The following is a 16,785-nucleotide window of genomic DNA, read 5'->3' on the forward strand; positions in this document are numbered from 1 at the left end:
CGAATATCTTGTGTTCATTACTTTATTGTCCTAAACACTATTCACCTCAAGAACACGTAACCGCTAACCGGACACTAAATTACATATCCGAAAAGATTTGAAATAATTTTTTAATCTAGTGAGTATCGTATTCAACCCCCCTTCTATGATATTTCGGGGCCTAACAAAAACATATGTATACTATGTACCGTTATCAAATCTCAGTATCTTCAGTTTCTTACCAGTTCTATTCCCAATCATTGTTTCCACTTCTTGAATGTATTGAATACCTCATTCTTGGGTTTCATAAATTACACCCAAACATACCTAGAATAATAATCAACAAAAGTGATAAAACACCTCGAGCCTCCCTTAGAAGTAACTAGAGCCGGACCCCAAAGAGTTGTATGCACATAATCGAATATACCCCTGCTTATGTGTTTGCTTGTTTTGAACTGAACCTGGGCTTTACCGTACACGCAATTCTTGCAAAAATCCATGCAAGCATTTTTCATGTTCTTCAACAAACCCTCTTCATCAAGATAATTTAGGCCTTTCTCCGACATATGCCCAAGCCACCTATACCATAATTGAGAGCATTCATAATTGGCGATTTAAAGAGTGCTTAATATTATAACCGTATTCAGTTGGGTGGTTTGATTCCTATTTTTTTGTTTTTTTTTTGTCATGCCTGTTTTTAAGTTCGTTTATCGTCATATGTAAATATATTGATCTCAATATTTGTACTACTCGGTAACACTCATTATTAAACCTCCTGTTAACTACCAGTACCAGTATCACTGACCTTCACTTCACGCTTCTCACTTTCTTTACATTCACAAATATAAAGTGCACATATATTACACATACATACCCACCAATCCCCAATCATATTATATTTCTTTCACACTATGACCCCTCCTCATCACCTGATCCTATCTCTCTCCCTCCTCACAGTCCTTCCCATTTTATACTCCTTACCAGCCATACCTGACCCAACTACACAGCCTCTTCAACAATTCCTACCATCCTCTTCACCACCTTTAACTATTCCAGCCAACCCTGAACAATCTGACCTCACTGCTTGCCCGTTACACCTCTCAGAAGACCTTTTTCGCGCCATCGAATCAGCTTGCACTGGCAAACATAACTCAGGTAAGCAGTTGGCTGGGACTGACTATGCTCCCCTCCTGACTCACCTTCGAAAAATAGTTAAAATTTTATTTTATTAATTTTGACAAAATTGGAAAGCTAGTGTGACAAAAAATTATTATTTATTTGTTCCGAGTTAAAAATATTTAATCTAGTTGAGTCTTGGTTAATTTGAAATCCTGGTTCCGCCACAATGCAGGTAAGCATCATAAGTCCAAGTGTTGTCCAGTTCTAGCAGCATGGCTTTACTCAGCTTACTCCAATATTGCACTTGGCAATGCTGGAAGATCACTTGAGACAATGTCGTATGGTGATCTTCCTCAGCTTCCCGATGATTCGGAGACTTGTGTTGATGCTTTGCAGAAAGGGCTCAAGACTAAAGGGATTGAGTTGGTGAAAGTGAATGAGACTTGTGATGTGGTGTATTGTTATTGTGGAATTAGATTGCATCCTTTGAGTTGTCCTTCTGCATTTTCGGTTAATGAGACTAGTGGAAAATTGGTAGGAGATCATAGTGTGCATAGATTGGAGAGGAATTGTTTGAGGCATGGAGTCAATGGATGTTCCAATTGCTTGAGTTCCCTCTCTCGGGTAACAACTTTTTCTAATTATTCTTATCTGTATGTTTGTAATTGTGTGCCTAGATGCATTATTTACCTATTAATCACATTGTGGAGAAATTGGAGTTATTCATGCGTATTAATCCGTATTCCAACAACCCCTTTCTGCGAAAAGTATAACTCCCCAATTAATCGCTTTAAAGGTTTCAGATTTTAAATACCAGATTGGTACTAAAATCTTTGATTGCAGTTATGTAATAATTATACAGGTATATGATATTTAATTTTCTAAGCTTAACTTAAATTAAATTCATCTCTATATTGTTTCGGGAAAGTAAAGTTGGGCTTGAGGTTAGAAGTGCAAGTCAGAATTGTAGGATTGTAGGATGCAGAGTAAAATCTGTATTTTTTACAATAAAACGTGTATGTTTTTCTATTACAATGACTCTAATCTTAGGTATAATTTGAGGATGAGCTGAGGTCCATTATGCTCTATTATTTCTTATTAGTGGCTGACTATGCAATTAATCACTAGAAGTTTTGTTAACCTGCCTAGCTATGTTTAGAACATCAATAATAGTCCTTATGTGGATAGGCATTAGGCTGGACTAAATTGTCTAAAAATATCATGTTTCTTGATTTGTTTCTTGCTTATTTTATGTAGATTTTGTGAGTTAATATATCTGTATAGTTTAAAGATATTTGGATTGAGGAGTTGACATGAGAAATAGTTATTTTACTGGAGTTGGATTGGATGAAAAAGAAGGGAGCTGAAGTATTGGATGTTTCAGGATTCCTTTGGTGGATGTTTCCTATTTATTGTTTTGTCCACATTTGGTATATTTTCTGTACTCTCTTTGTTTTATTGCTTCACATGCTGGTGGTAGCATGTGCTGCTGTTCTTGGACCAAGCCAGTACATAGAGGGACATAATACTCTACACAAGTTGCATTTGACAAAAAACAGTTTTGACCCACCATTGTGAGTGTAATTCTTAGGTAATTAAATTTTAATTTGTTTATCTATGGCAATTTGGTAGTACAATCGTTTCGAAAGGAAATGATCAAGGTGACATCTTAAATTGTTACCTGACATGAAGTATAAGGTGAAATATGTCTATTAACTGCAAAAAGACACTGAAGTCATTTTCTGATCTTCGATTGATGATATGTTTTGGAGTTTGAGGGTCGATTGATTAAAGTAGATTAATTTTGATGATGGAAAGAATTTTCACCGTTTCTACATTTGGTTAGAGCATGCCATCTTTATGTGGCATATACATTTTTTGAGAACTTGTTACTTCTTCCATGTTCATATATCTTTGCTTGGTTGTCTCTGCTCGAGTTCATGACTAGTCAACATATTTTAGCATAAGCACTTGTGCAGCCATATTGTGAGTGGTCTAGTAAACATTTTAATTTTTCATATAGCTCAATGAGGAGAAAACAAGAAACACAACTGTTTCCGAGGATAGAACCAGTAAAATGAAGAGCAGAGATTGTGACCTCATGGGGCTTACATGGCTCCTTTCCAAGAACCGATCAGCATACATCCACACAGTTTCTGCAGTCTTTGGGGCCATAATGAAGTCCACAAACGGTCTAAACCCTCAGTCGTGCACCCTTAGCAGTGACGGATTGCCCTTGGCTGTTGATTCTACTGAACTCAACAGTCAGTCTTCATCACTTCATCTTAATTTGCAATTATATCTTTGCGTCACTATGATATGTTTGTTATACAATAGCTTTGTTGCTTTATCTACCACATGTTAACGAGCATGACAATTGTAATGGTAATTTTAGTTCTTCAAGTACAGTTAGTCTGGTAAATTTGTATTATCAGCTCTAAATATATGCAAGTGCCAGTGTAATTCTTTTATTGTCGCGCAATTATTAATGAAGATGTGATATACTATTGTGTTTCTCTTTAGCTTATGCGGGCTCTACAAACATGCCATACCAGAGGCTTGCCATAGCTGATTAAGACAAGCTCTTGGGAAAGGTACCACAGCTGCCTTGTTGAGTTGCATTATTAATGCTATTATACTTGTGTTGGAATAGGACATTCATATTTGTCCTAGTAGAATGTCTACATCCTCCCTGGAATTTCGCCAGTTCATGAAAAGGAACAGGCAGAAGATAAGTGCTTTCAGTATCAACTATCCCTGCACTTCCATCAAATGTTGTTAGAATTTTATACCTACAATTGTGTACCTGTCTAAAAATGTATTGAAATAACAGAGCAGGGCATAGTTGAATCAGATAAATTAATACTTGCTTAAGCCGTTGATTCTCTTTTTTTTTTCTTTTTCTGAATAATTCGCCTTACAACGAACTCAAAACCTGGAAAGACAAAAATAAACCTTTACCCCAGCCTATTCCATCACGCTCAATAAAAACTTGCTTGAAATTTACTTAATCAACACAGTTCTTGTAGCTCATGTGCTTACAAGGCTTTTTTCTGGTAAAATATCATTGCTTTTACGAATCTGTAATTCTTGTTATTAGTGGCATCAATGTCTCCAGCAATGGCTACTTCTAATTACAGTGTAAAAAAACGAACGATCAAAGAGAGTATTGTTTTTAAGACTCTGGGGTCCGATATCAAATAGTACATGTCATGAACTAAACATTTTGCGTGGAGCATTAGTGAGCTCTTAGTGTACTATAAATTTTTAAGAAGTTTGCGTTGCTAAATAATACATGAGAAACTAATTTGAAGTTACCAAGGCGAGTGCTCAAGTTGGGCCTAGCCTTATTTTGAGCTTTTGCTGTTGACGAATGACAATGCCGTGTCCAATGTTTTTCTTCTTCTTATTTTTTCAGGTTTTTGACATTCTCATGCAAATCACGGAGCTTCCTTCGTCGCACTCGCATCCAACAATTTTCTTCGTTCTTGAATAAGAAAGATTCGGATCAAGTATTATGACGATTTCCCGACGCCTCTTCTTCAAAGTCTTTGGTGTGGACAACATTAGTCGGAACTCGGTACTCTCTACTCTCAATGCAAACAACACTCCAAAAACAGAATATAGATGTTTTATATATTCAATCGGGACTACTATCAAGTGTGAACAATATTTGGTATCTGGAACAGGTTCAGTTGAAGAACAGGTTAAGTTGAAGAGTATAAGATTTTGTCGGCGTCTTTGTCAGATGAGCCGGTAATTAATAGTCTTTTATTCTATGTTGTAATCTACCATAGTCCATAGTTTATAATAGTTTTTAGTGATAAAAAATTTACAATAGTTTTAGTGATAAAAAAACGATAATCAACCCATACAAACAGAGCATAATAGAAAACTATCATTTTAAATTGGAAAAATAAGTGGGATTGGTCTTGAATTAGGAACATAGTGGTCTTCAACTCAGAAACATTTGGTGATCCTCCTAACTAATACAATAGTACACACATAAAAGTAGGTTTACACGTTATGAAATTGAAAACTGAACTACATTGCTACAATTAGCATCATTAACATGTCACGAGAAATGTGAATCAGATCAAACGTCTTGAGGCGAGGTTTTTGAGGTTGAGTAGCTGAGGCATCCACCACCATTGCCCCCGCTACCAGCATTACATCTTCCTGTTCCACTTCCAGCCATCAACGAGACGACGGCTTTGATCAGTTTACTGAAAATTTTCTTTTTTATTTGTCCTCGTCTGGGAGGTAGCCTTTGTTTTTGTTTATTGGGTGTGGGTAAGCTGTAGCTTCCATGGTCTTTCTTATCAGGTATATGTGCTTGGCTGTGACTGTGATGCAACATGGGAATATATATGAAAAGGTGTAAACAGAGTAAACAAACATAAAGAGTAAGGATCAATTTAAATGGAATGGAGTATTGGAACTTGGAAGGTTTTTTTATAGGAAACTATTACTGGGATTGTAAGAGGGTTCCTTTATACAATATTGTGCACAATAAGTCAATAATTTATCTGCACTATTAAATGTAGCACAATCTAACAAATCCAACAAAATCCAGTAGAGTTTGAAGGTACAAATTTTTAATTAATTTGGTATCTCTTATTTATGTTAATATTTCGTAGGTAATGTCGTCAGACTCGGCAATTGATATACGACACGGTCACATGATACGAGTATTTAGAATTTTCGATGCAAAATTCAGTATAAATGATATCGATATATTTAAGAAATGTACAGTATAAATGTGCTGTTGGAAAATATGGGTATAAGTCTCATATTGGTAAGTCATATTGGTAAGTCATATTTTGAGCATTATGACTAAAAGATGTGTGTGATATGATGATATTCTCTTAATAATGGAAATTATTATTTTCCATTAGAATTTGGCTCAAATATTATGGCATAAATTAATTTGATTTTGTTTCAGATTAATTGATATGGTGTATGTCTTGATATATTTAATCTGATTCTGTTTCAGATTATTTATGGAATAGAGTAGCTTGCAAGTATTACACCGATTCCATAATTAATGATATTTAATTATGGAAAAAAGTAGCGCACAAGTCTATCTACACCTATATAAACACCTCTAAGGCGTTAGGGTTAGACACACCAAAAACATATTCGCCTTTAAACACAAAACTCTCTCTCTCTCTCTCGGTGATAGTTTCGTGCCCGTTCAAACTCGCTGAAGGTGCCCGTTATCCGTAACGCCGCCGCTACCTCGTTTTATCCTGGGAGGCTATCGACTCGCACATACGGTGATAGGCGAAATAGCTTTAAGGAGACAGTTTCAACTAGACTCGAGGATCTCTCTTCTGTTTATATCTTTTCTTCCTCCGTTTGATTTCGTTTACTCACGCACACATTTGTTTGATTATATGTATTAATCGCAGATTGTATTCACAATCTTAAAGCTATTTATTTTATATACATCTGTGACATATACATCTGTATCTGCTTATTTTGTTGAGTAACAGATCGATGAAGAACCAAACTGTGAACGATTCGCTGAACATGACGGCTGATCCCAACGCACAGATCATTGGATCTGATGGGGTTCACCAGCAGCCGATTAACCCTAACGCACGGATTGTACGATCTGATGGGGGTCAAACGCCTGTTGGACATGTGCCTTCGGGACATGTGCCTGTGGGACACACTGTCATTGGACAGTTTAGTGTTCCTCTTGGACAGATATCGGCAGGATTCACTCCTCCGATCATACCTGCGGTGCCTACTGGTGTGAATACACCTGTAGTACAGACGCACGTACCATCTGTTCCACCTGTGGTGCCTGCTGCACCTGTTATGCAAACTGTGCCTGCTGCACATGCTGAAAAACCTGAGAAGTTCAACGGAACGAACTTCAAACGTTGGCAACAAAAGATGCACTTTTATCTGACCACGTTGCATATGGATCGCTTCCTTAAGGAAGAACCACTGTTGCTCACTGCTGAGAGTAACATGCAGACTGTGTATGCTGCTGATGCTTGGAAGCAATCCGACTACATCTGTCGGAACTATGTGTTAAATTGTTTGTCTGACTCGTTGTATAACGTATACAGCGCTAAGCCAACAGCTAAGGTCTTATGGGAGTCACTTGACCATAAGTATAAAACCGAGGACGCTGGGGCAAAGAAGTGGATTGTTGGCCGCTTTCTTGATTATAAGATGGCAGACTCTAAGACTGTGGTTAGTCAGGTGCAGGAACTGCAGGTGATCATTCATGACATTCATGCTAAGGGAATGGTCATAAGTGAGTCTTTCCAAGTTGCTGCTGTTATTGAAAAGCTTCCACCTGGATGGAAAGATTTCAAGAACTACCTTAAGCACAAGCGAAAGGAGATGTCTATGGAGGATATTATTGTTAGACTTCGTATTGAAGAAGACAACAGAGGGTCCGAGAAGAAAGTTAATGTTGTCACTGAGAAGGCAAACATGGTGGAGCATGCTCAAAGCTCCAAGCCCAAGAAGACTAATTCTAGTAAAGGGGCAAAGCTGGCACCCAAAGGAGGGATTTTGAAGTCGAAATTTCAGGGGAAGTGCTACAACTGTGATAAAGTTGGTCATAGGTCTTCTGACTGCGAGAAGCCCAAGAAGCCCAACAAGAAGAAAGAAGCAAACATGGTAGAGAATATCTCCAAGGATATGGGTGATATAGACCTCTGTGCTACGGTCTCTGAAGTGAACCTGGTCGGTTCTAATCCACGTGAATGGTGGATTGATACTGGTGCTACTAGGCATGTTTGCTCAGACAAGGCGATTTTCTCTAGCCTCAAAGCTTCTGATGCTGGTGAGAAGCTCTACATGGGGAATTCAGCAACTTCTACCATTGAGGGTGAAAGCACGGTGATCCTGAAGATGACCTCTGGGAAGAATCTGACTTTGAAGAATGTACTTTATGTGCCTGATATTCGCAAGAACCTTGTGTCTGGTTCTCTGTTGAGTAAGCATGGCTTTCGCATTGTAATAGAGTCAGATAAAGTAATTTTGTCTAAGAGTGGTATGTTTGTAGGCAAGGGTTATTTAACCGATGGGCTTTTTAAGCTCAATGTAATGTCCGTTAAGGACGATAATGAAATGAAGAATTCTTCTGCTTACTTGCTTGAGTCTCCTAATTTATGGCATGCTAGATTAGGACATGTAAATTATGACACTTTACGACGTTTAAGTGCAAAAGAATACATACCTAAACTTACTATCGATTCAAAACATAAGTGTGAGACTTGTGTTGAGGCAAAATTAACGAGATCATCATTTAAACGTGTGGAAAGGAACACCAAAGTGCTAGACCTAATACATAGCGAAATATGTGATTTAAAATTCGCTCCAACAAGAGGAGGAAACAAGTATTTTATTACATTCATTGATGATTGTACAAAATACTGCTATGTATATTTGTTGAAAAGCAAAGACGAAGCTATAGATAAATTTAAAATCTATAAGGAAGAAGTTGAGACACAACAAACTGAGAAAATCAAAGCGATACGAAGTGATCGTGGAGGTGAATATGTTGAACCATTTGGAGAATTCTGTTCACAACATGGTATAATCCATGAGGTCACTGCACCATACTCCCCTCAGTCAAATGGTGTGGCTGAAAGGAAGAATCGCACTCTGAAAGAAATGATGAATGCGATGTTATTAAGCTCTGGGCTTCCACAATCGATGTGGGGGGAAGCCATCTTAAGCGCAAATAATATTTTAAATATTACGATGCGCAAGAATAAGGATGTAAGTCCTTATGAAATGTGGAAGAAAAAGAAACCAAGTTACCAACACCCGAAAGTGTGGGGGTGCCTTGCAAAGGTACTGATCCCTACACCGAAGAAGGTGAAGATAGGTCCTAAGACTGTGGATTGTATTTTCATCGGATATCCTCCACATAGTACTGCATATCGGTTTCTTGTTCATGAATCCAAGATTCCTGATATTCAAAAGAATACCATTATGGAATCAAGGAATGCCTCATTCTTTGAGACGATGTTTCCCTGTAATCCAGGAAACCAACAACCTACGACGTCTAAACGATCTCATGAGTCTGTAGATGACAATAATGAGAGTGACGAAAGTGAAGACGAAAATGTGGGGGTAGTGAGAAGGAGCAAAAGACAACGAACGGAGAAATCCTATGGGTCCGATTTTATGACCTATTTGCTCGAAGAAGGTGACCCAAAAATTTATAAGGAGGCGGTTACCTCACCTGATGGGCCTATGTGGAAAGAGGCCATCAAGAATGAAGTTGATTCAATTATGCAAAATCATACTTGGGAATTAGTGGACTTGCCAACTGGTTGCAAACCATTAGGTAGCAAGTGGGTTTTCAAGAAGAAGTTGAAAACTGATGGCACTATTGATAAGTATAAGGTCAGACTTGTGATTAAAGGATACAAGCAACAAAAAGGCCTTGATTATTTTGATACATATTCTCCTGTAACGAGAATAACGTCCATAAGGATGATGTTTGCTATTGTTGCAATGCGTAAACTAACTGTACATCAAATGGATGTGAAAACAACCTTCCTAAATGGGGACATAGATGAGGAAATCTATATGGAACAACCCGAAGGGTTTGTTGTCCCAGGACAAGAAAGGAAAGTTTGTAGATTGGTGAAATCATTGTATGGTTTGAAAATAGCGCCTATGAAATGACATGAAAAATTTGATGAGGTCGTGCTGGCCAATGGCTTCAAAATCAATGAATGTGATAGATGTGCCTATTACAAGGATAACGAGAACAGCTATGTCAAGGAGAATGACAATGGCTATGTCATGATGACGCTATATGTAGATGATCAACTTATTGCCGGAAGCAATGATAAAGTGATCAAATCTACCAAGGACATGTTGAAATCAAGTGAAAGACATGGGACTAGCAAATGTAATTTTGGGAATTCAAATTTCTAGAACATCAGAGGGTCTTGCATTAAGTCAACCACATTATACTGACAAGATCCTTGAAAAGTTTCTTAAGGATGACTTTGAGAAAGTTAGGACACCTGTGGATATGACTTTGCACTTATCCAAGAACAAAGGTGTAGCTGTTTCCCAATTGAAATACTCGAGGATAATTGGTAGTCTGATGTACCTCATGAGCTGTACAAGACCAGACATTGCATACTCAATTAGCAAGTTGAGTAGGTTTACGAGTAATCCGGGAGCTGATCACTGGAAAGCGATCATAAGGGTACTAAGGTACTTGAGGGGAACTCGAGACTATGGACTGCACTATGGTAGATACCCAGCAGTATTAGAAGGATATACTGACGCAAATTGGATATCTAGCAAGAAAGCACTTAAGTCTACGAGCGGCTATGTGTTTACATTAGCTCGAGCGGCAATATCATGGAAATCCTCAAAACAAACGGTGATAACTCATTCCACGATGGAAGCTGAGTTTGTGGCACTAGATAAATGCGCCGAAGAGGCTGAATATCTACGTCAGTTTCTGGAGGATATTCCAAGATGGCCAAAGCCTGTAACTGCAATAGGGATTCATTGTGATAGTCAATCCGCTATTGGCAGAGCGCAGAGCACGATGTATAATGGAAAGTCTCGTCATATACGACGACGACACAGTTCCATTAGACAATTGATCTCAACCGGAATTATCACTATTGACTATATACCGTCAAAAGATAATATCGCGGATCCACTAACCAAAGGGTTATCAAGAGAAGTGGTTGAGAAATCATCGAGAGGGATGGGCCTTAAGCCTATTGCTTAACGGCATCATGGTGGACACCCAACCATTGCTGACTGGAGATCCCAAGAACTTGGTTCAATGGGACAACTAAATCATGATGACCAAATCACTGTGGGGGTAACCCCTGGCCTGTTCCTATGATGAGGAAACAGTGAGACCCGTAAGGTACGAGGTTAAGTTTTGAGCTTTTAATGATCTTTGATGAATACATGGAGCTCAGGAGTGAACGCATGGAATTCAGTTGAGTAAACGCGGGTTACTCTATAAGATAAAGATCACCTATGTGGGAGAGAAGTGGGGCCGCTTCAAAGGAGAATTGCGAGGCACAATTCTTTAGAAACTTCTGCAGAACCAGGACGATGTTCCATGGCCAAAATGGACATACTCATGAGAGCTGAATGAGTCAGAAACGATATAGTGATAAGTATATCATCGTTTACACAAACGGTCGAACAGTTCAAGGACAAGCACGTCTATTGTCTACCAGTAAAGTCGGTATGCTTACTCGAGCGAAGGTTCAAGGAGCATTCTCTACCTATCGTATGATATATCTGATCGAAGAAACTATCACCAATTCAAACTCCGTGTCTGTCTGTCTGTCTGGTGTGTGCTACTAAGATCACCAATCTCACCCATGTGGGGGATTGTTGGAAAATATGGGTATAAGTCCCATATTGGTAAGTCATATTTTGAGCATTATGACTAAAAGATGTGTGAGATATGATGATATTCTCTTAATAATGGAAATTATTATTTTCCATTAGAATTTGGCTCAAATATTATGGCATAAATTAATTTGATTTTGTTTCAGATTAATTGATATGGTGTATGTCTTGATATATTTAATCTGATTCTGTTTCAGATTATTTATGAAATAGAGTAGCTTGCAAGTATTACACCGATTCCATAATTAATGATATTTAATTATGGAAAAAAGTAGCACACAAGTCTATCTACACCTATATAAACACCTCTAAGGCGTTAGGGTTAGACACACCAAAAACATATTCACCTTTAAACACAAAACTCTCTCTCTCGGTGATAGTTTCGTGCCCGTTCAAGCTCGCTGAAGGTGCTCGTTATCCGTAACGCCGCCGCTACCTCGTTTTATCCTGGGAGGCTATCGACTCGCACATACGGTGAGAGGCGAAATAGCTTTAAGGAGACAGTTTCAACTGGACTCGAGGATCTCTCTTCTGTTTATATCTTTTCTTCCTCCGTTTGATTTCGTTTACTCACGCACACATTTGTTTGATTATATGTATTAATCGCAGATTGTATTCACATGTGCAACATAGGGTGATGATATATTTCAGCGGAAGGAAAAGAAGTCACAGGCCACGAGCAGAATGTAATGGACTACTTTGCTAACAAATATCCCATGATTACAACTTAATTAAGCTACTATGCCAAGAATGTTCCCATACTTCTACCAAACAATTAAAGAAAACTTAAGGGCTGCCCTGTTGGAGAGAATTGGAGTAATTTTAAGGATTCGTGTTTAGGAGAAGTCCTAATGATGGTGGTAAAGTCATATCAGTTGTCTACATTAAGGAGACACGCTGTTGTCTATAGATATTTTTCAAAGGTGTGCAACAGTCGGTACAAAGTAAGAAGCAAATAAGTTTAGAATTTTGGGGGGCTAGTATGTTTTTATGTAAATATATACACTAGGCTTTCTGTTTTTTTAATACTAGTTGCAATGGTGGTTGATTCTAAAAAAGGGAGGGTTAGTTATCTCGAATTAGATGGAGGAAAGTGTTTCATCTTGTTTGTCTTAAGGAAGAATGTTTTATTCAATTTATGATGAATCAACTTCTTCAGTTATATTTGAAGATTGAAAAAAAGGTATTCTTGAGATAATATCTGTCAAAAAACTTAAACCACCTAAAACGTAAATCTCAATCACCGATTCCAAAGTTCTTTCTCAATCACAGATTCAACAATTCTTTGGCTGATCACTTGACATCTACTGATATACAGCTAATTTGCATAATATCACTGCCACCGGTATGCATGTTTAGATTAGGGTCGGGTATTCGGTCGGTTTGGTCTTCAGTTCGGTCCAAAACCGGACCAAACTGAATAGACCGAAAAATCAAATAATCATTTTTTTAGCCGAACCGGACCGAAGTGATATTATGGACCGGACCGAACTGAACCGAAATAATTCGGTTCGGTCCGGTTTTGGACCGAATAGACCGAAAAAAAATTCAAAAAGAAAATTGCATTAAAAATTAAATCAAAAATTATAAGATTTAAAATATTATTAAAGTAATGTGATATGTAGAATTCTAATACTTCATAAATATAATTACAAATTAAAAAAATTGATTATAATTTTTAAGATATATATAATATATATTACGAAATTATAGTATTTATGATTTGGTCTATTTATTCTATTCGGTCCTGACCGAAATATTTGTTAAAGAAAACCGAATCAACCCGAATTTTATTTCCGGACCGAATAGACCGAATTTCTAAAAAATTTAGGACCGAACAGAACCGAATTAACACGGTTTGATTCGATTTTGCTCGGCCCTAGTTCAGATGCTCTTCAGCTTGTTATAAGATTCATGATATGGGATCGTTAGAACATTTTATTCGTGTAAAATTTTCATAATAAGCACTCAATATTATGTGAATCTGAAATATCATGTCGAAACTTCTACTAATTATAGTGAAAAAAGTTAGAGTAGATCGATAGTTCCACTAATTATAATGAAGAATGCAACTATTCCAGGTTATAAAAAGTTAAATTAACCAGTTATGTCTTCTTCCTTTTTATGGTAAATTCCTTAATTGTTTCAATAATAATGAGAAAAATGAAATTACACAAATGTAAGAGAGAAGCACTACAAATGTGTGATTTTCAATTGTTTGACAACGAGAGTGAAAGCCAGAACCTAAGCTTATAATTACATTATGCATAACAGCACAAGTGATTTCCCATTCGTTGGCAATTTTTCTTCAAACCGCCCGCTACCAACTGCATTTGAGCAATCAGTAGAATAATGAAATGCTTTGTTGATCAATTCTAAGAGTCTTAGTCGTGCGACAGTATCAGATTTTATAGATTCTGTGTTTTTGTAGATACCGACTTGACCCAGATTCTATATCTTGCAAGATTTGCATGCGTATAAGGAGAAAGTGACACGAATCTTTTTGTTAGATTATACAGCAGTGAAATTGTTACCACAATTTCCATTGGCCACAACTCAACTACCAAGAATAAAGATCCTTTATCCTATACTGTTTTTTTTGGTATTCCGCATGTTCCAATCACAGTGGACCTTGACTCAAAGAGAAATGCTCGAGTACCCAAAACGGTTTTCAAAACCGTTCCCAAATGTTGATGTGTAACGTGCATACTTGATACATTTCCTGAAAATGAAATGAGACTCCACGTGTATACATATATGCGCCCATAACAAATGTCACGCCACATCATTCGAGAAAGATTTTGGGAACGGATTTAGGGTACCTAGCACTGCTTGAGTTCGAAAGTGTAAAAGATGTTCAATAAAAACATGTTCTCTATATTTCAATTGTACATAATAGATGACAGAACAACAATGTGAAGACCCTGGTATCTCAGACTAGTGATTAATATACCTAGAGAGCAAAAGATTGGCAAAACAAAGCTTACAAATTGACATCTTATGCTATCCCTGGAAACATTACAAGCCAAGGGCGACAAACAGATACACAGTAAATCGAAAATCATAATCAAAACAACTTTTTTGTTATTGAGCATACCTTAAATATTTGACAGAGTCAAGCGAAACATTGCTTTGAGCTGTGAGGGTTTTCCTGTAAATGACAAAAGTTAATGACATTCACCAATGCATTACGTTAAAAGTAACACAATTGGTCACATTTCACTTTTCTAAAATCACCGAGTAATTACTTGTATTATAACCCCCTGAAAATCTCATACATTGAACCAAAAGTTCCTGTCAGTGCAGGGTTTCAGATCAAAGAGTAGACGTTTAAGATGCGTATTCCTGAACCACTTGTCCTCCCCCAACTATGCAGTCAACCAGAGCGAAAAACGCAACAATCCCATGACACATACATTCTTCTTTTGTTGAAAGAGCTGCATATAAAAACAAAGCATTCAAATCAACTTATAAACACAAATGTAGAAAAGGAATTCCAGTGACGTACTCAGAATATGAATAAGCATTCATTCAACAAACATTTTATAATCTAATTCTTAAATATATATAAACAGGTCTAAAAATCAAAACCTATAAAAAAGGTCTAAAAATCAAAGATTGGAGAACTTGAGCACAACGAAGTAAGGTGAATGAACCTTTTCACTAAAGTTTCCATCATATACCTACGGTTCAATGAAATTATGCAATTTGGTGATTTTGTGCCAACTCAAACCTATTTTAGTGAATTTGGCAGGACTAATGATTTAATATTTAGTACTTAAAATGTAAACTATAAGCTGCATTCTTAAAAGACCCTAAAAGTTGACCGCCCAAAAAATCTGACTGTCCAATTTATTGGGACAACTTACAAGCATATCTGCAAAAGCACAAAATATTGCATATGCATGCACATAAAGATGGCAGTCATGGTAACTGAAGGAAAACGAACAAACCAAAGACATAAATTTAGTTATTTTAGCAATAAACTAGCATTTCTGCTGATGAGTATAGTAGGAAATACCAAATACTTGAGAAAATGATTAAAAAAAGACAATAGACACATTAGTTGAACACAAAAAACAATTAATAAATTACTTACCGCTCTGAAATCAGCAGAAAACCTTTAATGAAAGAGCGATTTCTTGATGTTTGGTCAAATCTAGTAAATGACGGATCAAAGGAGGATGAATCATCCTCTTCTCTAGCAAAAGAGAACTTAGACCGATTGCTGTTTTCTACTATCCTTAAGCTTTATACACAAAAGAGATCCCTGATGTTTATCAGTTCACCTAGTAATTTAGCCAAACTTTAGGTGAAGCTAATAAATCATCCCATGAATCAGAAGTCCATTGCCAGATTATTAGATATGGTGCTGGTCTCTCCCATGTCGATATCAGAATTACAATCATGGTCTACTAACTCATCGCCATATCTTCCAGCTAGGGGTGAGCGCGGGTCAGATCGGGGCGGGTTTTGGGTAAAACCGAAACCGCATACCCTCGGTTTTTGAAATTTAAAACCGCAACCAAGTCATCGGTTCGGTTTCGGTTTTAAAAACCTCGGTTCGAATTTTATCGGATCGGTTTCGGTTATAAACCGCCTCCAATAAAATTGACAAATTAAATATGAAGTATAAAGTGACAAATTAAATACAAAATAGAAAGTACGTTTGTTCAAAAATAAGAACACAAAGTCATAACAAATTACAACAATCTAACGTTAATCCGTGATTAAAGAAAATTAAACATAAACTTTAAATGGGTTCTTGACAGAAGAAGATAGAAGTGCTGCATGCAGAACCACTGAACCAGTGACCAAAGTCCAAAAATAGCAGCAAAGCAATTGTCTGGAAAGCAAGTTCACCAGCAGCTGCAGGATAACTTGAAGTTCCCATGCATGAGCCCTGCTACATGAGCTTACATAAGCAAGTTTATCAAAATACATGCATCACAGAAGTATGTGCTCGCCACTGGAGTTGCCAATCTGTAAGGCTGGTGTAAGTTGGTTAAATTTTATCAGTAATCTGCAATCAGCGTCTGTTAACATGTTTGAAGAATAATCAACAGTGTTATTTCAGTCAGTAAAGCTTCTAGTTACCATATTCTTGCGCAGAGAACATGTTTGGTTAAAAATCAACATCAAAATTGAGAGAATTGTAAGTCTCTTGAGGATGTAAGTCCCTGGATCTATCAAACAATTAAGATGAATTAGGCTGATTGACAACTTCTGTTCTGTATTCCCAAACTCTGGATATCACTTGTTCTTAACTTCAAAAGATTCAGTTTCCGCAACTTG

General features: G+C 37.2%; 1 protein-coding gene across 3 annotated transcripts; it reads left to right on the top strand.

Annotated features, from left to right (window-relative positions):
* The first annotated feature begins 826 nt into the window (after window positions 1–826).
* On the top strand, window positions 827–4,796 carry LOC141692761 (putative GPI-anchored protein At4g28100). 3 transcript variants are annotated; one of them, XM_074497698.1, is made up of 5 exons: window positions 827–1,134; window positions 1,331–1,722; window positions 3,122–3,362; window positions 3,622–3,692; window positions 4,517–4,796. In XM_074497698.1, the coding sequence occupies exons 1-4, from the start codon at window positions 891–893 to the stop codon at window positions 3,672–3,674; spliced, it is 930 nt and encodes a 309-aa protein (XP_074353799.1). In that variant the 5' UTR covers window positions 827–890; the 3' UTR covers window positions 3,675–3,692; window positions 4,517–4,796. The 3 variants fall into 3 exon arrangements, with proteins under 3 accessions (XP_074353799.1, XP_074353798.1, XP_074353797.1); XM_074497697.1 differs by lacking the exon at window positions 4,517–4,796 and having other exon boundaries at window positions 828–1,134; window positions 3,622–3,961; XM_074497696.1 differs by lacking the exons at window positions 3,622–3,692; window positions 4,517–4,796 and having other exon boundaries at window positions 831–1,134; window positions 3,122–3,605.
* Window positions 4,797–16,785: the final 11,989 nt, after the last annotated feature.

Source organism: Apium graveolens, chromosome 10 (genome assembly GCF_009905375.1).
Source record: "Apium graveolens cultivar Ventura chromosome 10, ASM990537v1, whole genome shotgun sequence".
Taxonomy (NCBI): domain Eukaryota; kingdom Viridiplantae; phylum Streptophyta; class Magnoliopsida; order Apiales; family Apiaceae; genus Apium; species Apium graveolens.

What these genes read in the sequence shown, in the direction of transcription:
- LOC141692761 (XM_074497696.1), top strand. Translation starts at nt 891, where the DNA reads ATGACCCCTCCTCATCACCTGATCCTATCTCTCTCCCTCCTCACAGTC. An exon ending in CACTGGCAAACATAACTCAG is followed by an intron (nt 1,135 to 1,330) that starts GTAAGCAGTTGG and finishes GCCACAATGCAG; the next exon opens with GTAAGCATCATAAGTCCAAG. An exon ending in GCTTGAGTTCCCTCTCTCGG is followed by an intron (nt 1,723 to 3,121) that starts GTAACAACTTTT and finishes TTTTTCATATAG; the next exon opens with CTCAATGAGGAGAAAACAAG.